This window comes from Pogona vitticeps, chromosome 3, assembly GCF_051106095.1.
Source record: "Pogona vitticeps strain Pit_001003342236 chromosome 3, PviZW2.1, whole genome shotgun sequence".
Classification (NCBI taxonomy): domain Eukaryota; kingdom Metazoa; phylum Chordata; class Lepidosauria; order Squamata; family Agamidae; genus Pogona; species Pogona vitticeps.
Genome location: NC_135785.1, coordinates 186,237,910 through 186,260,573, shown reverse-complemented (window position 1 = coordinate 186,260,573; position 22,664 = coordinate 186,237,910). Strand labels below are relative to the sequence as shown.

Genomic DNA, 22,664 nt, shown 5'->3' with positions numbered 1-22,664 from the left:
TACACCTCCAATACAAACAACAGATCAGAAAAAAGCAAAGACTGCAGTGATAAAATGATGAATAGCTAGCAATGAAAGGTCAACATGAGACTCACCATCTTGGTAGCTTACATTACAGAACTTATCATATAAACAGTAAACTGTTTATGATGGATCACTACGGCTATGCCTTTTTCAAATAGGTTAATATTTAGAATTTGTGAATTGAAATAATAATGGGACATAAAAAGGAAGAGGTGCAGCCTGAGAAAAATCTTTATGAGATAGTCTTGTACAGATACAACCACTGCCACAAAAAAGTAATTGTGATTAATACAAAATTAGATATTAAGAGTGCCATTTCTAGGAAGACTAGCCCCTAAGTTTAAATGTGTGCCGTCAAAAAGTTTCAGACATATTTTTGTGGAAAGATTAAGAACAAATACTACTCTCAAGATTACACCATTAGGGGTCAACTATTAAGGAAGGAACAAGTGCGCATTCACAAGGAGCCTAAGTGGGTCAAAGGGCAGCAAAGTTTAAAAAGCAAGTAAGACAGATAATTTCAAAAGGAAAATATATTAATACAGAAGGTGAAACTTCAGCACTTGGACAATCAGAAAGTGGAATATGGGAAAGCCAAAAAGATAAATCAGAGATTCACTTTTATATCAAGTGCCCTGGGTGGAGAGCAGTGGACAGTCTTGATCACTGTTCTGTTGAGTGGAAGCTCCATTATTATTCTACCCACACCCTGCCTTTCGGATGCTTATTTTGAAATCATTTTACCTTGAAATGTTTCAGTTTGAACAAGAATAATTAGAAGGACAAATGTAAGAAATTTTTACATTACAGTGGTGCCTCGTATAACGAGTGCCCCGTTAACCTCGCTATGCGAGGCACCACTGTATATATATTTTCCCAAAGCAAAAACATTTATCTCGCTAACCAGGGAAGTGAAGGAGGGGAAAAAAGTAAAAAGAGTGAACAAACAAGATGCAACTGAAAGAAAACATGGTAAATGTTATTTTAGATTACAACCAGATTCCAAAACAGAACAACTGAGCCCTTTCAGGAAACCAAGAAGCAAGTAGAGAAAATGGACTGACAGGTAGTCTGCCAAGTATACAGATTTCAGAACCATTAAAATAGATGTGCTTCACACACACACACACACACACACACACACACACACACACACACACACCACACACACACCCACACCCACACACACAGAGAGACCATGGAAAAATTGCAAGTTAGCATTGGAGGACATAAATATAAACCTTTTCTTAAAACCTAAGTAATAGATTGCACTGATACACATCACCTTCTTCTACAGCTGTAAGGGGCAGAGACCCTTACTCTTTATAAATATACCGCTGGGAACTGCCAACAGCTTGTTCTCTTAAAAAGGGGGCGAAAAAGCAAGAAAAACACAAATAAGAATCTACTGTGGATTTCTCTTGGTCACCATTGCTGGAATTTCTAAACTTCTTTCATGTGTCTTCACAAAATAATAAATTGGGAAGAACTACAAATGCAATTGTCATGTTGTAGATACAAGATCATCTTCTACACTGAGAAGTGATTTGTCATCTTTGTGGGCATTGCAGGAACATGCAATTCTTTATAACTGTCCTTTTCAGGAAAAGACCCTGATGTTGGGAAAGTGTGAAGGCAAGAAGAGAAGGGGATGACAGAGGATGAGATGGTTGGACAGTGTCATCGAAGCTATCAGAATGAATTTGACACAACTCCGGGAGGCAGTGGAAGATAGGAGGTCCTGTCGTGCTCTGGTCCATGGGGTCACGAAGAGTCGGACACGACTAAACGACTAAACGTCCTTTTCAATTAAAGTCTTCAACAGAATTAAACTTGCACAAAATATAACAGACTTAAGGATACATGATCTCAACTTGTTTACTCACCTGGCCATCATATAAATGGCAGAAGCCTCGAATAATCTTCTGTTTATACAACTGGTCTGCTTTCAATTCCATGCGCCGTATAGTCTGCATAGTCTTGTAGTACTGCAATCCCTGCTCCCGAGTCATCACAGTTGTAATGGGTGGACCTTCTTCCAAGCGGTGGAGATCGCATTTCTAAAAATAAAGTCAACCAGTCACCTCCAACTTTTTTACACCAAGATAGCTCCTTTAAACTTGACCACATTCAAGAAAAAAAATAAGAGTACAAGGCCTCATTAATAAATACATGCCCATCAATTTTTTTCCTTTAACCACTTCGTACATGTACTTCAGGCTCCACTATGAAAACACAGTGCATCTAGAACTTGTTGGTAGCTGTTTTCGAACTGCCTTAATAAATAACTGCATGCCATAAGCTCAATTCTAACTTATGTTCAGCCTTCTCCGGGTTTACTAAGAACAGAATATTCAAAAGAGGTTTACATTCCTTTATTCTGGAGGCAATCTGGAATTGTGTAGCTTGCTCAAGGCCACACAGGTTGATTCCTCCTCCTGAGAGACACAGTGGAAGAATCAAACTACTAACCTCTGGCTCCACAGCCAGATATCCTAATTGCTGAAACAATCTATGTATAACACAGGATTAAGAGGCACTAGAATCCAAAATGGGCTTTCTGAAATAAGGTAATAAAACTGCTTACCTTAATATCAAATGTAGCCTCAGTTGCAAAATCTGCATAATTGCGAGAAGCAACAACCACACGGGCAACCTTTCAATAAAAAAAGAGGGGAGAGAATCCAACTTAAACATCCAACAATTTAAAACTATTCAATACTGCAGTACATATTCTATGATCATTATTTTATATTCACGAAGACAGGAGGGCCTGGCGTGCTCTGGTCCATGGGGTCATGAAGAGTCAGACATAACTAAACAACAATTTCTATATTCAAAGAAGTTAGACCAGAAGAACTGTACTGAATTACCCGCCAAAGCCACAGAAATGCCTTAATAGTATCTTTACAAGCAATCAAGATAGTAACTGTGGGGCAGGCAAGAAAATATGCTGAAGCTCTGTTGGTGTAAAAGTTTTTTTCCCATTTTTACCAACTGAACATTAGAAGCCATATTAGTCTACAATGCTGTGTTGCACAGGGCAGAACTCCAAAAATGGTTCTGATTAAAGATGGGATATTTCTATGAATATGAATATTGTCACTATAGGTGGCTGGAGCCTTTGGACCCTCCTCCCAGAACCATCTCAGTCCACTCACTGGGCTTTGTGCAGCGCACACAGCCATAGTCAGTAATATTGTACCAATTGTGTAAGCAACCTGGCCAGCGCTTCCCCGCCTCCTTGCAGTGCTGACCACTCAGCAGCTGAGCAGGGAGACTTGTCATCCAGCCTCCTTGCCGGAGTGGTCAGCAGAGCAAAGAGGCAAGAAAGTGCCAGCCAGGCTTCTTTTGCAACTGGTGCAATGTTACTGATGATGGCCGCGTGAAGCCCGGAATGGCCCTCTGTGGCACCTGTGGTGGCAATACTAATATTTATATCCTCTGAGATATGAATACAAAGCTCCCATGTCTAGTTCTGATGGCTGAAAAATTATAAAACAGAATAAGCAAGACTACCAACTCAGCAAAGCTCTGCTCTTCATAGGATTCCTACTACTAACATTTAAGACCTTCTTCAAAGCAGTACTTGTTATTCTGCTTTAGCAACAAACAAAATCAGGAACAACAGTACTGATGCATCGTTAAGACTAACAAATTTACCGTATTTTTTCCACCATAAGACACACTTTTCCCCCTCCAAAATGTGGGTGGGGAAGTCAGTGCGTCTAATGGTGTGAATGCAGCAATTTCATCGCTGCTGGCCCCGTGGGGGGGAGCGTCGCAAGGGTCCGGGTGAGCCTTCCAGGACCCTTGCGAGACTCCCCCACCCCCCCCACGGGGCCAGCACTGGCGAAATCGCCAGCTTCCAGGTGGGGGGAACGTCGCAAGGGTCCTGGAAGCTCACTCAGATCCTTGCGACGCTCCTCCCACCCACACACGGTCCAGCACTGGCAAAATCGCCAGGTTCTGGGAGTGTTTTGAGGCTTCCCAAGCCTCAAAACACTCCCAGAAGCTGGCGATTTTACCCCCCCGGCCCCATGGAGGGGGAGCGTGGCAAGGGTCCAAGGGAGCCTCCCATGACCCTTGCCACCCTCCCCCCACCGGGCCAGCCCTGGCGAAATCGCCAGGTTCTGGGAGTGTTTGGAAGCTTGATAAGCCTCCAAACACTCTCAGAAACTGGCGATTTTACCCCCCCTGGCTCCGTGGGGGGAGGGTGGCAAGGGTCCAAGGGAGCCTCCCTTGGACCCTTGCCACCCTCCCCCCACCCCCCCACGGGGCCAGGGGGGGTAAAATCGCCAGCTTCTGGGAGTGTTTGGAGGCTTGGGGAGCCTCCAAACACTCCCAGAAGCTGGCAATTTTACCCCCCCTGGCCCCATGGGGGGGTGGGGGAGCGTGGCAAGGGTCCAAGGGAGCCTCCCAGGACCCTTGCCAGGCTCCCCCCACCCCCCCACGGGGACAGCGGGGGCAAAATCGGGAGCTTCCAGGACCTTTTCTGAGCCTGGAAAGGCTCAGAAAAGGTACTGGAAGCTGCCTATTTTGCCCCCTCTGTCGCCCGGGCGAGGCAGGGTGAGTCTCCAAAGGGTCCTAGGGTGTGTTCCAGGACCCTTTGGAGACTCACCCTGCCTCCCCCGGGGGCCAGAAGGGGCAAAATCGCCACCTTCTGGGGCTCTTTTGAGGCTTGGGAAGCCTCAGAAGAGCCCCAGAAGGTGGCGATTTTGCCCCCTCTGGCCCCCGAGGGAGGCAGGGTGAGTCTCCAAAGGGTCCTGGAACACACCCTAGGACTCTTTGGAGACTGACCCTGCCTCCCCTGGGGGCCAGAGTGGATGAAATCACCACCTTTGGGGGCTCTTCTGAGGCTTGGGAAACTTCAGAAGAGCCCCAGAAGGTGGCGATTTCACCCCCTCTGGCCCCCGAGGGAGGCAGGGGGAGGCTCCAAAGGGTCCTGGAACACACCCTAGGACCCTAGGGTGTGTTCCATAAGATGGACCTCTCCATAAGGCTCACCAAATTTTAGGAGAAGCAGATAATTTTTTTCCTGTTTTCTTCTCCTAAAAATTTGGTGCATCTTATGAAAAGGTGCGTCTTATGGAGCGAAAAATGTACTCTACTAAGAACTTATGTGAATACAATCCCCTTGTAAAGACATAAAATGAACACAAAGCTTTGGATAACAGACGGCTGTGTTTTGTGTGTGAAATTTAATTTTCATATTTAGGTCATTCCATTTTCTTTTGGTGGAAAAGTGTCTGAAAAAGTGGACTCTAACCAGGATAAATCACACTATAATAAACGTGTTGGTTCTAAAAGTGCCCCAACTTGCTTTTGTTTTCTTGTGATTGTTACTGAAGAAAACTGTGCTGTCATTGTACCTTTATAATGGACTTTTTTCTGGTAAGAAAAAAAGATGTGGCAAACAAGAGGGCTACTGCAATATTCAGAGAATGAATTCAGTGATTGCAAAGTGAAAGCCTCACCTGGCAGCATGCCAAGTTCCATTCCCAAATATTTAGTATGTAATAACACTGAGAAACCTAGGTAAAGGTAAAGGTTCCCCTTGACAATTTTTGTCCAGTCGTGTTCGACTCTAGGGGGCAGTGCTCATCCCCGTTTCCAACCCATAGAGCCAGCGTTTGTCCGAAGACAATCTTCCGTGGTCACATGGCCAGTGCGATTTAGACACGGAACGCTGTTACATTCCCACCAAGGTGGTCCCTATTTATCTACTTGCATTTGCGTGCTTTCAAACTGCTAGGTTGGCGGGAGCTGGGACAAGCGACGGGCGCTCACTCCATCGCGTGGATTCGATCTTACGAGTGCTGGTCTTCTGACCCTGCAGCACAGGCTTCTGCGGTTTAGCCCGCAGCGCCACCATGTCCCTAGACAGCACCTTAAAAAGCAGAGACATCACCTTGTCAACAAAGGTCCACATAGTCAAAGCTATGGTTTTTCCAGTAGCAATGTATGGAAGTGAGAGCTGAATCATAAAGAAGGCTGACCACCGAAGAATTGATGCTTTTAAACTGTGGTGCTGGAGGAGACTCTTGAGAGTCCCCTGGACTGCAAAGAGAACAAACCTATCCATTCTAAAGGAAATCAACCCTGAGTGCTCACTGGAAGGACAAATCCTGAAGCTGAGGCTCCAAAACTTTGGCCATCTCATGAGAAGAGAAGACTTCCTGGAAAAGACCCTGATGATGGGAAAGTGTGAAGGCAAGAGAAGAAGGGGATGACAGAGGACGAGATGGTTGCTGGTGTCACCAAAGCCACCAACATGAATTTGACCCAACTCCGGGAGGCAGTGGAAGACAGGAGGGCCTGGCATGCTCTGGTCCATGGGATCACGAAGAGTCAGACACAACTTAACAACTAAACAACAAACAACAAATAACACTGACATCTGATTAATCTTCAAATTAACTCAAATCTGTGTGAATATCCTTCCTCTTTGCCACTTTGTTCTAACAATATCCTGGGGTTGCTGGACTGGCTGAAAGAAGATGAGTAGTTTCATGGTTCAGCAGAGACTGTGAACCTGGTTCTCCCAATTCTCAATACAACACTCTGACAACTGCACCATATTATCTGCTGCAACTATGCCTTCATATCTGTGTAATCCAAAATTCCAGATCTAGTTGTTCCTGTAGAGATTGTCCCATATTCTAGATTAATGTAATTCTAAACTAACCCCATAAATATCAACACCTTTCATTTGAAATACTGTACTGTACTGTTATTCCAGTACTTTATTTTTTAAAATTCTAATCCAGTAAACTTAAGTGCAGGAGCTCTATCAAAATGTACAGCAGTATTAGAGGAAGAAGCAGTCGGCTTGAGACTCCCAAAGCAGAAATCCTCTGTAAACAGTACTAATGCAGGGGATAGAACAGGAAAAAATGAGATACAGTATATAGAACTTCAGGGGACAGGGCTCAAGGTTAGTGAACACTGGTTAATTACTTAACAATGTTAAGTTCTCGCAGATAACTTAAATACATAAAATCTCAGAAGTCTTTCATTAAGGTCTTCATGTTATATATATTTTGAATACCATGTCATAGACATATTATTTATCATTATAAAAGAACATATTCCACACTCCATATTTTTTTCAAATTTTCCAGGAAAAAAATGGCTTTGGGGAAAAATGGGGGAAAACTCTCTTTTTCCTCCAGTTTTTCCATTTCCCCCCCAGGCCTTCCCATCTCTACCTAACATAACTCAAACATAACTCATTGGCATTCACAATCATAGTAGTTAAAAACAGTGCTAATGCAGTGGTTTACACACCTGGGGAGACCTTAAAAATTAATCCTAATGCTCTCTGTCACTGCTCCCTAAGTTATCACACAGGAACATTAACAGGAATGCAACAGAAAGAATAAGGTACCATGCACTCCTCAGAGAAGTGGCAGAATAAAATTATCAGAAATCAGTACGTGTTAATATTTATTTATTTGTGCTTTTAAGGGAATATTTAGGTGCAAGGAATATTACCTCTAAGTCATGGTATAAACAAAATTAGAATCAAGTAAGGTTTTTGAAAATTATAGTATGTTCTTCTGTATGCAGACATGGAGAAACTGGGTGAAGAATGAAATACCGTATTTTTCGCTCCATAAGACGCACCTCTCCATAAGACGCACCAAATTTTTAGGAGAAGAAAACAGGAAAAAAATATGTTTTCTTCTCCTAAAAATTGGTGAGCCTTATGGAGAGGTCTGTCTTATGGAACACAACCTAGGACCCTTTGGAGGCTCACCCAGACCCCCTGAAGGCCAGAGGGGGCAAAATCACCACATTCTGGGGCTCTTTTGAGGTTTGGAAAGCTTCAGAAGAGCCCCAGAAGGTGGCAATTTCGCCCCCTCTAGCCTGGTGGGGGGGCAGGGTGAGCCTCCAAAGGGTCCTAGAGTGTGTTCCAGGACTCTTTAGAGACTCACCCTGCCCCCCCGGGGGTCAGAGGGGGCAAAATCGCCACCTTCTGGGCTCTTTTAAGGCTTGGGAAGCTTCAAAAGAGCCCCAGAAGGTGGCGATTTTGCCCCCTTTGGACCCGTGGGGGGTGTGGGGGTAGCGTGGCAAGGGTCCGAGGGGGCCTTCCAGACCCTTGCCACGCTACCCCCCCCCACGGGGCCAGCATGGGTGAAATAGCGACCTTCCAGGACCTCTTGAGAAGCTTTCCAGCCTCTCAAAAGGTCCTGGGAGCTGGCGATTTCGCCTGCGCTGGCCCCGTGGGGGGTGGGTGGGGGTAGCGTGGCAAGAGTCTGAGGGGGCCTTCCAGACCCTTGCCATGCTACTCCCACCCCCCCACGGGGCCAGCATGGGCGAAATAGCGACCTTCCAGGACCTTTTGAGAAGCTTTCCAGCCTCTCAAAAGGTCCTGGGAGCTGGCGATTTCGCCTGCGCTGGCCCCATGGGGGGTGGGTGGGGGTAGCATGGCAAGAGTCTGAGGGGGCCTTCCAGACCCTTGCCACGCTACTCCCCCCCCACGGGGCCAGTATGGGCGAAATAGCGACCTTCCAGGACCTTTTGAGAAGCTTTCCAGCCTCTCAAAAGGTCCTGGAAGCTGGCGATTTCGCCAGGGCTGGCCCCGTGGGGAGGTGGGGGCAGCCTGGCAAGGGTCCTGGGAGGCTCCCTTGGACCCTTGCCACGCTACCCCCACCCCCCCACGGGACCAGGGGGGGTAAAATCGCCAGCTTCTGGGAGTGTTTGGAGGCTCCCCAAGCCTCCAAACACTCCCAGAACCTGGCGATTTCGCCAGGGCTGGCCCTGTGGGGAGGTGGGGGCAGCCTGGCAAGGGTCCTGGGAGGCTCCCTTGGACCCTTGCCACGCTACCCCCACCCCCCCACGGGACCAGGGGGGGTAAAATCGCCAGCTTCTGGGAGTGTTTGGAGGCTCCCCAAGCCTCCAAACACTCCCAGAACCTGGCGATTTCGCCAGGGCTGGCCCCGTGGGGAGGTGGGGGCAGCCTGGCAAGGGTCCTGGGACGCTCCCTTGGACCCTTGCCACGCTACCCGCACCCCCCCACGGGGCCAGGGGGGTAAAATCGCCAGCTTCTGGGAGTGTTTTGAGGCTTGGGAAGCCTCAAAACACTCCCAGAAACTGGCGATTTTGCCGGTGGGAGGAGCGTCGCAAGGGTCTGAGTGAGCTTCCAGGACCCTTGCAACGTTCCCCCCACCTGGAAGCTGGCGATTTCGCCTGCGCTGGCCCCGTGGGGGGTGGGGGAGCATCGCAAGGGTCCTGGAAGGCTCCCTCGGACCCTTGCGACGCTCCCCCCTACGGGGCCAGTGGGGGCGAAGTCACCACCTTCGCACCATAAGACGCACAGACTTTCTACCCCCCTTTTGGAGGGGAAGAAAGTGCGTCTTATGGTGCAAAAAATACGGTAACTTGAACAGTAGTTGAATGCCTAATGAAAGCATGTACATCTAGACTTGAAAATTAGGAGTGGTGAGAAGAATTGGGTAAATGACTGGATAAATCTAAAGTGATACAGACATACCAGAGTAACTAATGAATATCATTTACTATGTGCTGAAACCTGCAAATGTGCAGGCATAGCTGGTACAGGAAATTAGGAACATGTTAGAGTAGACAAAGTTCTAACCCCACATCCACTCATATGACACCACTTAACACTGTGCAAAGTTTAGAGAACTAGGCCATATTATGTGTATCACTAGAGCTCTGATCAATCACTTGTGTTGCAATATATAAATGCAAACAGTTTTTCCTAGTCATACTCAAATCATGTGTTATACAAAGAAAGTCAGGCAAAAGTCAGGCTATATTTTACACTTTGTGCCATCAAATCAATTCCAATTTATTGCGACCTTTTCCAGGGTTTTCTAGGTAGAGAATACACATAAGTGGTTTAACATTCCCTTCTTCCGAGGCCACGCTGGGACTATGTAGTCAGGAAGTGGGATGACTCATGAGTACACAGACTGGCTCTTCTCTGGAAAGGGGCAGTGGGGAAATCAAACTTAGAACTTCTGGCTCCATAGCCAGACCCCTAAACGACTGAGTTATCCAGCCAGCTATTTTACACTCAGAGCAACAGAATTAAATGGCACCAGAATGCAGGGCTAAATGATGCTGTAAGGAAAGTAATGGATGACATTATACAGTTCTAACATCTTATTTTTGAATGTTTATGCTGCTTTAATTTTCAAAATTGTTTTACAGATCATGCACACAGTTAAGAGAGAAACTCTTATTGGCCCATTCATTCCAGAAGCATATGTGAGCAATCCCCAAAACAAAGGTATAATCCTGTTGCCTAAATGCAGAGCAGAAGGGAACTTGTGGAAGCATCCTGCTTCAACTCCAGCAAGCTTCCTGCTGCACAATCAGTTGTGAAACTGATCTCACAACAAGTGTTTGTAGGGGCACCCAATGGGGACTCTGCTGTTGTGGAGGAGATGCTTACATAATTGCTTTTCCAATATAATACTGGCCATAGTCTCTCTGGAGTCATGGCAAATTTGTAGCAGAGTTGAATTTCTGGCCAGAAACCAACTTTTTAATAAGGGCAAATGAAAAGCTACCTAGAGTGGTCTTTTACACCAGATGGGCGGGGTATAAATCAAACAAACAAACAAATAAATAAAAGGTTTAACAGCATAGTAGAAAAACATAGCAGAACAGTTTTTTAAAAATCTGCCTCTTCACTTAATTATATATTGCCAGTGAGACTGAAGATCATACAAATAAAGTAATAATATGAACCTTACCTCACTAACAGCTCCCTATAGCAGCAGAATTAGGAGGGGGGAAAATAGAAAAGGATATCAGCTACTGCAACATAGATTTAAGAAAATAATTCTTCATAAATAATTTAATGCTTCAATTTTATGTTAATGACTATTATTAAATAGTACAGTCATAATCTATTTGCTGCCATTTAACAGACGTTCCTTTTTATATACATATAGACTGTAAAACAACCTTTAAAATGGTAAGCTGAATTCTATTATGTTGTGTTTCAGTGCAAAAGAACTTTGAAAAGTGAAAAATAATGCCCAATATTTTCAAAACAGTAGGTCTCTACACTGGTTCTATACTAATTGTCTGCAAAACTTTTCATATATGAAGCAATTCTGAATACAGATTAATAATGAAAACTGTAATAAAAGGTTTCTTTGTGTATGAAATCAATAATAGGTATAGTACTGTATAATAATAATCTTAGACCTGCAGAGCTGGAAAGGACCTTAAGGATCATCGAATCCAGCCCCTGTCAGAGAATACTATAGTACAGGATCCTGATGTTGTCCTCCCAAAAAAGGAAGGAAACTAGTAAAAAACGTCCTCATAAACTTCGGATAGCAAAACCGTTTATTGTACAACTGATCTTACAAAAGAAAAGTAATTATGTAAAACAAAAAGGCACATATTAAATTATAGCTTCAATAATAATAATTGTAAGTGTTTCTCTCTGTTTAGGAAAGAGTGCACTCTGCTCAACTCTATGATGGAGATAATTACTGCCATTATATCTGCCTACAAAATTTTCTACCTATTAACATAATCACAGTACAGCATTTAACATAAACTGGGTTCAAACATGCAAGTTATCATCCATACCCATCTTCCTTACTAAAGAAATCAGTGCTTGGTAGCAGTCTATTACAGGACAATTAGTCCCCAAAAACAAACACCACTGCCACAGCACGTGCAAATTCGTATCAAAGATATGGATTTGCGCGTGCATATAATACAATGCCCATATGGCCAAATTAATTTGATAAAAGACGGCCAACTTCTACATCTCAGAGGTCATACCGCTTTCTGGTTAGGAGTCCAGACAAGTGCTGCAACCACCCCAGCCAGCTCTGTGGACGGTCAGACTCCAGACTAAGAACACCCATAGGGTTCCTTCCATCTCTACAGTTCTATTATTAATTAATTAATTAATTACTACTACTATTGGGATTTACACTTAATGCATTCACTCAGAGAGTACTCCATGCAAACCCATGGTCAAAACTAACACGGAACCTCCCTTCCGAGGGGTGGGAAGGAGGTTTTTCCTTAGGAATGAATCCCTATCTCGAAGGCCAAGCAAGCTCTATGGACCGGCTTCAGGCAAGCACAGCCACCTCCCGGCGGTCCTAGTTAGAAGGGAGGCGCGGTTTTCCCAGGGCGAGCGACCCCTGCAGGGCCGCCCGGCTCCACAGCCACTCCAAAGGAGCAGGGCTCCGGTCCTCCTTGATAACCTTGACCCTTTCAAGGTACTGCACCGCTGCAAGCTTCATTTGCTGAGAGGAGACCTGGCTTTGGGGAAATGCCTTGCGCTGCCCGCGCGGGCCTGTTATTTTTATATATACGCCGCCACCCCCGTCCTTGTGAACGTCTCTGGCGGGTTGCATTAACGCCCGCCAACTTAGCCAGCCAAGGGGGTGAGGGGAGAACTGGCCTGTCAGAGCTTCGAAGAAACCACCCGGGCTGAGGCCTGAGGGAATTGGCTCCCTCAAGACGGAAAGCGCCCCCCCCCCCAAAGCCGCCGCCGCCGCCCTCGACCTTTCCAACGGCGCGGCGCCTCGCTCACCGCTTTGTGGGCAGCTCCGGAGCCTTGGACCAGGCGGGACAGGGCGGCCAACATCTTGCGCATCGAGGGCAGGGCGCCCGCCCGCCGCTACTCCCAGTCGGCCCTTCCCGGTGGGGGCCCGAGCCTCTTCCTGCGCCTCCACAACAACCACCCTCAAAGGCCAGGGACTCTCCTTCACGATCCCGCCCTGACGCGGCCGACCAACAGCTTGCCCAGAGAGACGGCGCGAGAAGGGGCTCTCGCTCGCCCCCTAGCAGCTCCCGCCTGCACTGAAAGGAGGCGGCCGAATGACGCTATTCGCGGCGGTTTCTTCCTTCCTTGCCTTTCAAAAGAGGGGGACGTCGATTTTACAATTGGTTGTTATGGTTTCTGGATTTAAGTTTCATCCGTACAGCCACGCAGGGACGTCCTTTTAAAGAGGCTACGGGTGAAGGGAGAGTTTACTCCTCCTGTTACACAGTCTGCCCGCTTGTCTTGCCTTTTCCTGTCCTGCTTGCTTGCTTTATTTATTTATCCATTCATTCATTCATTTATTTGTAAGGTGGCTTACAATAATGAAAGCCAATATTTAAAGTTGAAAACAATAAGTAGTATACCACGTAGGTTAACATAATTAAAAGACAATATTTAAAATTACAATATTTGAAGAGCCATCTTACATTATTAACAAGCAATATTAAGGCAAAGATCAATAAGTATACAAATATTTTTAAAAATATGCCACTCTGAGAAATGGAAAAGACAAGTAGTATTAAAAATCCAATCAAAGCAGTAATGCATAGCAATCTCTCTAAAATCACGAGGAGTTAGCTAGTGAGAGGATGTGTGGAATCCTCCCTTTTAAGGAGAAAGGTGAGTAAGTAAATAAAGAGATAAATATGGACTGGATTTCCTTGCTAGGTAGAATATTATTATTTTTTATTCCACACACATTGGCCAATAACAGCCAGCCAAGTCCAGACCTTGGAAGTGAGACAGTGGGAATCATTGTCCAGCCACTTCATGCATGGAATTGATTACACTGATGTTCAAAAGCTGACCTATAACCATGCTTTCTTCAGTTAATGGAATTTATATACCATTAAATAAAATAAATTAAGATACTGTGAGAGACGGGGTGAGAGAATAGAGGCTCTTGCCAGAGTATCGTCCTCCCTCAGGAAGGAACAAGAGGTGCAGACAGACCCATCTACACCATCCATCAAGACTATACAAGGGTGAGTTGATACCCTTGAGTTAGAGTGTGAACTGTCAATGATGGTGGCCACTCAGACTGGGGGAGAATTGGTGGGAAGAGAAGAAAAAGGGAGGTTCATCGTAGAGGCGGGAATGGGGGATATATATACGGTGGATGTGATACCAGGGTGTTGGGAATTGATTTGGGTGGAAGACCTGTGGACCAGAAAATGGGAAAAGGTACAGGTCCCTATGGAAGAAGCAGATTATCAAATGAGAAGGGGTCTGCCACTGCGCCCTTCTTATTGGGGGGAGTCGGAAGCCCGAGAATGGCGTAGGAAACTTGAGGAAGAGAAGGACGCTGTGGAAAGGGAAGAAAGAGAACGACAATTATGGCGTCTAGAAGAAGCCCGGAGGAGGGGATTCCTGACGGACCGTGGGATCCCAGTCGAGGAGAGGAGAATCCCTTTGAACCCAAGGGGGGAGATGAGGAGACCACCCTGTTTAGCGACAGAGACTGAACCGGTTGAGTTGGAAAACAGCAACCCTTTTTTGAAGGGACCTTGGAATAGTTTGTATAATCCATTTGATAGAGACCTTTGGATGCCCTCGTGGGACCCGTTGGCCACGAGAGACAATGTTGAAGTAGAGATTGATCCCACGGACTTGTTGTCCCATGTTACAATAAAACCCAGTTCTGATTTTCAAAAATGAATGTCTCCAGTGTCTCTGTTGAAACCTGAGGAGATAAAGTTTGAACCCACACAGATATGCAGATAAAACCCTGTTAATGGCAGCAAATAGTAATTGCTTGAAGTGACCACTGATGATGGTGAAAGAAGAAAGTGCAAAAACAGGCTTAGAGTGAAACATGAAGACAAAAAACATAATTATACGTTGCTTCAGTCATCAAGAGGAGACTGGCCAAGAAATCAGAAGAAGGCTGAGACTTGGAAAGTCAGCTGTGAAGGAACCAAAAAATATCCTCAAGTGTAAGGATGTGTCATTGGAAACCAATGTCAAAACAATCCCTACTGTGGTATTCCCAGTTACATTGTACACATCTGAAAGCTGGACAATGAAGAAAGCTGATTGGAGAAAACATTCATTTCAAGTGAGATGCTGGAGGAGAGCTTTATTAACGCCATGGGCTGTCAGAAAGACAAGTAGATTATAGAGCAAATCAAATCTGAATTCTCACTACAGTATAAGCTAAAATGACTAAAGTGAGGCCATCATACTTTGGACATATCGTGAAAGAAAGAACAATATTTACTGAAAAACAGAATAATGCTAGGAAAAATTGGAAGGTTGTTGAAAAAGAAGACCTAAGGTGAAATTGATTGATTTAATGCCTCATGCTCACACATCTGTGTGAGATGGAAATAGAAACAGGAGGTGTGCAGTCTCCTCATCCGAAAGTAGCTGACATAACTGCGTCTGAGATGAAGGAACTGATGATCAGAATGGCACGCAGTTGGGATTTGAATGCAGAGGAGTTAGAAAGCCCAGGAAACAAACCACCAGAAGAAGGAGTAGTTTTGGTGAGAAAAGAGAGGGATAAGAAGGGAGGAGAGGAGGGGGGGGCATGGGCTACAGCGGAGAGATGTTGGCCAGCAGTTGAGGAAGCTAAAGCAGTGGTTCTTAACCTGGGCGATAATGCCCCCCAGGGGGCGATTTCATTTTTCAGGGGGTTGGTAGAACGAAAAGGGGCGGCGTGGGGGCGCTGGAGCAGAAGGGGGCGGTAGGGGGGCGCTGGAGCAAGCCAAACCTGTGAAGATGGCTGCAGCCTTTTTAGAGTGTGCATGAATATATATTTACCTCCAATCTTAATTTAGTTTCAGAATTTTCGTCTTGAAATTTTTAGTTCCTGTATTGTGGTTTGTTTTTATGCCCTTTTTATATTTCTTTTTGCGTCTTAAAATTCGTTTGCAACTAAATCATTAAATGTTACTTTTTGGGGCCTTTCATTTTCTTGGAATTGAATTTTGTTTTCAGGGGTCATTGGATTTAAGTGTAATAAATAAATAAATAAATAAATAAATAAATAAATAAATAAATACATACATACATACATACATACATACATACATACATACATACATACATACATACATACATACATACATACATACATACATACGAAAGATATCATCACCGCGGGGAGGGGGGCAATGATAACTTCCTCAATGGCTCAAGGGGGCATTTCTTTCAAAAAGGTTAAGAACCACTGAGCTAAAGGAGGGGAAGGCTGGATAGAGATTGTGAAGGAAGATCCTTGAACGGGGAAGAAGTGACTCTGAAAGTGCCCACAAAAGAAGCTCAGAGGGAGTGGAGGGAAAAACCAGTGAGAAAACCTCCATACTGGGGAGAAACAGCTGAGCAGGAGGCCCTAAAGAATGAAAAAGGTTTGCCCCGGGAGGCTAATAACAGGGAGAACAGAAGATGCCAGGTTTCCCCTGGGAACAATCCTCCAAGCTGCCACCCAGGATCTAGAGAGATGTGAGCAAAAGGGCCTGGGAGCCCAATGCGAGATGGGTTTTCCACAAATAAGCCCGTTGGTGAGTTGGAATGTGTCCTCTTCTTCTGTTATAAAGGACTTCTTGTTACCAATTGCTAGTTTATTACAGGATAATGCTTCATAAGAACATAACATAAGAAGAGCCCTGCTGGATCAGGCCAAGGGCCCACCTAGTCCAGCTTCCTCTATCTCACAGTGGCCCCACCAGATGCCCCTGGGAGCACACGAAACAACTAGATATCTGTCTCCTGATACCCCTTGCCTGCATCTGGCATTTTGAGGTACCTTCCTTTTAAGCCCGGAGATTATATATCCCCATCATGGCTTGTAACCTGCAATGAATTTTTTCTCCAGAAATCTGTCCAATCCCCTTTTGAAGACATCCAGGCAAGGAGTTCCACAGACTAACAACACTGAGTCAAAAAACGTCTTCTTTTGTCTGTTCTTGCTTCCCCAACAGTCAATTTGAGTGGATGTCCCCTGGTTCTGGTACTGCGTGAGAAGGAAAAGAACATCCCTCTAACCACTTTATCCATATCCCCTGCATAATTCTATACGTCTCAATCATGTCCCCCCTCAGGTGCCTTTTCTCTAAAGAGCCCCAAACGCTATAGCCTTTCCTCATGAAGGAGGCACCCCAGCCCTGGAATAATTTCAGTTGCTCTCTTTGGCATCTTTTCCAGTTCCAGTATGTATTTTTGAGATGCAGCGACCAGAACTGTACGCAGTACTTCAGGTGTGCCTTACTAGCATTTTGTACAATGGCATTATAATAAGGTTCAGGTTCAGAGGACTAAGAAAGAGCCTTGGAACCCTGATGGGAAGGATTTAAGTTGTACTGTGATTAAAATTGAAAGAGAACCTGTGTTTGTTGACATAAATAAACCTGTTGATGTTAAACCCAAGTCCTTGACTGCTGCTGTGAGAAAGAAGGAGACATGTCTGGAGGGAGCAGGCTTTCTCAAACTTCACAGTCCGCAACTCTTCATGTGGCTTGGCGCAAGTAGGACAATATGTAATGAGATGGTCCCAGTGTGATCAGGCTTTGTAGATGACTGCCGAAATCTTTAATGTCATCTGGCATCATATTGGCAACCTGTTACTCTTGATAACCTTTACCAGGAGCTGCATTCTGCATCAACCACAGCTTCTAGATCAATCTTTAGGATAGACCCACATGAAGTGCATTGCAATGAGTTGGTCATAGGATTATCAGTGCCTGGACCATCATGGCCAAACTATCCCAGTCACAGCTGGGACAGCTGATGATCACAGCCATCAAACCAATCGAAACTGATGATGAGTGCTCCTAACCAACAAGGTCATCTGGGATTCAAGTGACAACAATAAATATCAAAGCATTCCCAGACCACCTATCTGCAGGTGCAGAAGAATTCACCTTTTTCAGTCTCAACAACACAGGAGCCAATGATGCATAAGACCTCTGCCTTGCCAGGATTTAAACTGAGATTGTCAGCTCGCACTCCATTATTCCACTGGATCTAGACAAATCTCCAAATGACTGTTTCTCAAAAATGTCATACAGATGTTCTGGAAAGTGATAGGAAGAGAATTGTGTCCAGGGCATCCCATAATACAGGTGCTTAGGCCAAAAGGGGTCACCCCCGGTTATCATCCTCTATACTTGGTTCTGCAGGTGGCATTGGAGTCATTGCACCATATAGCCTATGTAGCGAACACCCTCTCTCTCTCTCTCTCTCTCTCTCTCTCTCTCTCTCTCCAATGGGAGCTGTTGGGAGGCGTAGCCAGAGAAACCAGGAGGGAGGGGTGAGTCAGAGTCTAGTGAGTTCTGTGAGAGACAGAGAAAAGAAATAGTTTGGGTCTGAGGTAGAGAGAGTGTTTAAGGAGTGATTAGTCAGAATGTGACCTGTATTAATTAAGATAGAAGAGTATTAAAGTAAAATTACTGAAGCTTTGTGTAACTTTAAGAATGTGCTTAAGAACTATTCCTAAAACAACTTGTAATCAATAAACCTGTTTCTGTTTAAAAGTTAAGTACTGAATGGAGCTCAGTCTTTCATAGGAAATGTAGGTTGATAAAGAGATCAACTGGTGGCAGTGTGTTAAAGGGCATGTTGGGATACCTTCGTGAGCTCTGTATTTGGGAAAACAAACAGGGGTCATGGGGTAAACGCCACAGCCTCCAATACCCACCTCATAGGGACATCCTAGAAAGCTGGTCCATGTTGCCAAATGCTTCAGAAGAAGAAACACATTCTGGTGATGTCATCTGTCAGTTTAGTCCCAAACCTGGATTGAAATTGATGCAAGTAAACAATAACTCCCAAGAATGCTTGCAGTTGCCTGGCTGTTGTTCTCTTTAACACCCTCCTTAGCAATGATGTTTTAATGACTAGGCTTTTTCAGCCCTTGACAATTAAGGGGTGTAAGTGGGGTCTCATCAAGACTAGCCACACTACTGCCCCTTTAAGGGCAGCAGACTGATCATTCTCTCACCTAAGGCACATTAACCATATTACTCTGGATCGCCATGCAGTCATATCCCTGGGATATGCAAGCAGTTACTTTATGGGAATGGAATTCACAGAATGCCCAAGTCAACAAAGCCACTGTCTGAGGTATTACCGTTCCTACTCCTCTACTAGATTTAATGGCCAGAAAGGGGATGGATTTAATTTCTGCAAGCTACTTGTTAACATGGTTATTCTTCAGGAACTGAAATTGGTCTCATAATGATAGGATAGATGTGGCATCGGATAATTAAGAGTGGTGCCAGGGTCATACCGAAGACAAGTGAGCGTTTGTGAAAGATGTCACGGTGGGCCTCAGAGGGAGCCATCTACCATTCCTAGTGTCATCCTAAAAAGTTCCACACGACTCTTAAAGGTTCTATGAGATGGCTACCTGGAGATGCAATGGATGCAGCAGACTGAGCCTTCTCTGCCTGTACTGCCCCATGGTGGACATGGTTATGTGCTCTAACGCTGTGGTCCCCAACCTTTTTGACACCAAGGATCGGTTTAGTTGAAGACCATTCTCGCAAGGACTGGGGAGGGGTGTACTTGTTATGCAGTAGGTTGTTGGAGGAGAGCTTTGAATCATGCTCATTACATGTATTGTGCTGGGGCAGATGAGTGGCAAGCAGGAGCAGGAGGTGAGCTTCAATTGAAGCTCCTCCTCCTGTTAGATTAGCAGCGGCTTAGAACCTAATAAGAACACGCTGACAGGAGGCAGAGCTTCACTCACTGCTCACTTCCTGATTGCCGCTCATCTGTCCTGGCAGCCCGGTCCTTCCAAGGCCACAGACCGGGATTGGTCCCTGGCCCAGGGGTTGGGGACCCCTGTTCTAACAGATGTTTGGTGACTTTCAGAGCTATGTTCTAATCACTGGCCAGCTAGTTTCAACATCTACTGTATAACAGAGATAGGAAACAGTTGTTCTCTACCCTCTCTTAATGCCTCTCAGATGATAATCTAAGTGGGGTAGGATTGCTCTTTGTCTTTTTTTTTTTTTTTTTGGCCGAAACAGACCCATATGTAAGGCTGGAGGTGACAGCTAGGTGCCTCTCACCAGAGTGCCATCCCTCCCTCCTTCGGTCGATAAGGAGAGTCAGACCCCCACCTATTCCCCTACCTAGGATGATGTAACAACCCGAGCCAGACCCTAGGAAGATAGAGGAGAGTTTGAAGGACTGAACAGTCGAACAGCCCAGGACTGGTGTGGCGGAAAGGGAACAGAAAGCACAGGAAGTGGTGGAGGTGGGGTTGGTGGATATAAAAGGGGGAAGAGAACGACTCCCACCAGACTGGGAGTGTATATGGGTTGAAGACCCTTGGACTGGAAAAGTGGAAAAGCTGAGAGTTCCCAAGGAGGAAGCGGATGCACAAAGGAGAAGAGAACTGACCCCCAAACCCTCTTATTGGGGGGGAGAGAGAAACCAGAGAGTGGCGTAAGAAATTGAGGGAGGAAAAGGAGAAGATGGAGAGAGAGAGAGTAGAGAAAATAGGATGGAGGATGTGAGAGATGCAGAGGATGAAACCCAGGGAAGACCTTGGCAGATGGGGGATCCCACCCGGAATGGTGACTGGGTGGACTTTCAAGACGAGGATGCGATCCCCTTACTGGAGGGGGAGAAGAAACTATTATTGAACACTGATACTCCACCGAAATATCCAGGACCTTGGAAAGTTCATGAAGGAAACCCCTTCAAGTTTGAAGAATGGAAGCCCCGAGAGACCTGTTGTCTGACTGGGAGAAGAGTTGGAACATGTTTGTCAATACAGGACTATTGTTAAATAATCCAATAAACGTTACACCTATTTCAAAACCGAGGAAGTCAGCTAATTTATTTGGAGTTACTACAGAGCCTAACATCGAACCCTCAGACCATATTTGATTGAAATGGCATATGAGGAAACTGGTTAATAGAAACAACATTAGGTAAATAATATTCTTTATAACTGAAAATTACTTCAACTTAAAAATATTGTGTTGCTTCCTATTTGTGAAATTGTGGAAAGTCTGTTTCTAAAGAAACATTTTGCATGCAATTTAAAATAATTGTTAAAATGATATTATGGTTGGGCAGTGTGTACAAACTTGATGAAACCTGGCCTCCTATAAATAATCTCATGAGAAAAAAAGAAAGTTGATTAAGCAATTAGTATCTGGAATGTTTTGTGTTGTAATCACATTGAGTGATGCACTGTAGTTAGTATGCCGTTTGTAATTCTGAAGATGACAGGACATGTTTTTCTCGTTGAAAGCTTGATCTTTTATTGTTTTGTTAAAGTTTTTACTTGGAAGCTAAACTTGTGAAGTTTTTTGAGCCAATTCACTCTGTTTGACTGGAAATGGTCACCTTTTTCTGTGTACACAGTTTTGCAATAAACATGTGGGACCAATGTTCCAGTGGTTGTTACTCTGTTACTTGACATTTCAGATAATTGGAACTGCCAAGAAAATATAATTATATATACATGTTGGAATTCAGTCATTTTTAGTACAACTTCTAATAAAATCTTGCAAAATACATGCTACAACTAATGATTAGGAGAGAAGGCTGTCAATGGTAAATCATCAGCTTAGAGTGGCAGCATTAAGTGAAACATCATGATTCTTCCAAGATAAAGTCACTGTTTTATGTATCATCTAACAATTGAGCAACAGTACACCACCATGTACCATACAGCCCGCAGGAAGTAAAAAGCTTATTGTTTTCGAAAAAATTGGATGAAATTTAAAATGTTATCATATTTTGGATGATCTTACAACTCCTAATTCTGGCTGTCACATCACAACATAAAATCTATTCCTTGTTTTAAAAGATAAATTAGCATTCCTTCAAATTTCCCAAGTCCCCAATTATAAAATAATCAGTCTTTAAAAAAAAAAAAAAAAAGCATTACCTCAGATTCTGGCATGTTCATACACTTAGTTACATCAAGACTGAAAAACAGAATCCTTTAAAATGCTTTAGCTTCTGTCCTGTTTTGATCCGAGGCCAAATCACATGGCCACTCAGTGTGTGGCCATTTGTTTGTTTTCCAAGTCCACAATGTGGTGGATGTATTATCGAATGAAGAGCCTGTTGAAAACAAAATATCACTCATTGCAAGAATAGGTCATGATTTTGAATACCACCGTATAAAGAAAGGTTTCAGAGAGATACACAATGTCATATGAGCATATAACATATTATTCAGATATTAATAAAAACAGGATTTTCTTGTCTAAAAAAGACTTTCATGTACAGTGTGACCCCCATATCCATGGGGGATCAGTTCCAAGCCCCCTCCCCCGGGATGCCAAAAAATGCAGATAATAGTGAACCCTATATACAGGATGGTCCTTGGCTTCCTCTGGTGGCCATTTGTTTCTTTTAGTGTTTTTAATATTTTCAGACTGCATACAGTATAAATGAAACCGTGGATACTGATCCTGCAGATATGGAGGTCCTACAGTAATTTGTGTTATTTTGGCCTCTTAAACACAAATTTTTACAAAGGAGGTTCCACAACATTTTCTTGTTTCTTTTGGATTCTCTCTTTTGTGCTCCCTCTCAGTGCCTTTTCATTCTTTGTCAAATTGCCTTAGAATTTATTTTTTTTAACAAGGGCTGTCAAGAGCTAATCAGAATGTCTAAAGGAGTTGGATTTTAAATCTGTAAAATGGCTTGAAGCTCAGTAAGGTGTGCCATTTCTTTCAATCATTCCTTGTAGGATTACTGTGTGCTGAGCTCCTGGGGCCCTCCATCTTGGATATATGCCTGCCTTCCTGCCAAATATCTATCAAGGATCCCTTTCCTTTTTGCCTTTTTTCCTTTGGGGGCGGGGTGGACTTTCCTCCTATTTTTAAGAATATTATCCCAGTCTGATTTCTTGGAATTATTTTTTTTCCATTTTTGGAAA

At 44.4% G+C, this 22,664-nt stretch overlaps 1 protein-coding gene across 4 annotated transcripts in view; it reads right to left on the bottom strand.

The window, feature by feature from the left end:
* Positions 1-21,692, bottom strand: part of PDHA1 (pyruvate dehydrogenase E1 subunit alpha 1) — a 34,706-nt gene extending 13,014 nt beyond the window's left edge. Inside the window, exons 1-4 of one of the 4 annotated variants that reach the window (XM_020789181.3) lie at positions 12,575-12,814; positions 10,758-10,772; positions 2,612-2,680; positions 1,911-2,084 (exon numbers count right to left, since the gene is read on the bottom strand). In XM_020789181.3, the coding sequence (XP_020644840.1) occupies positions 1,911-2,084; positions 2,612-2,680; positions 10,758-10,772; positions 12,575-12,637 (321 nt within the window). In that variant the 5' untranslated portion in view covers positions 12,638-12,814. Of the gene's footprint in view, positions 1-1,910; positions 2,085-2,611; positions 2,681-5,755; positions 5,910-10,757; positions 10,773-12,574; positions 12,815-21,662 lie in introns of those variants that run through there. The other 3 variants (XM_020789183.3, XM_020789182.3, XM_078390420.1) reach the window with 3 other exon arrangements.
* Between the last annotated feature and the right edge of the window lie 972 nt (positions 21,693-22,664).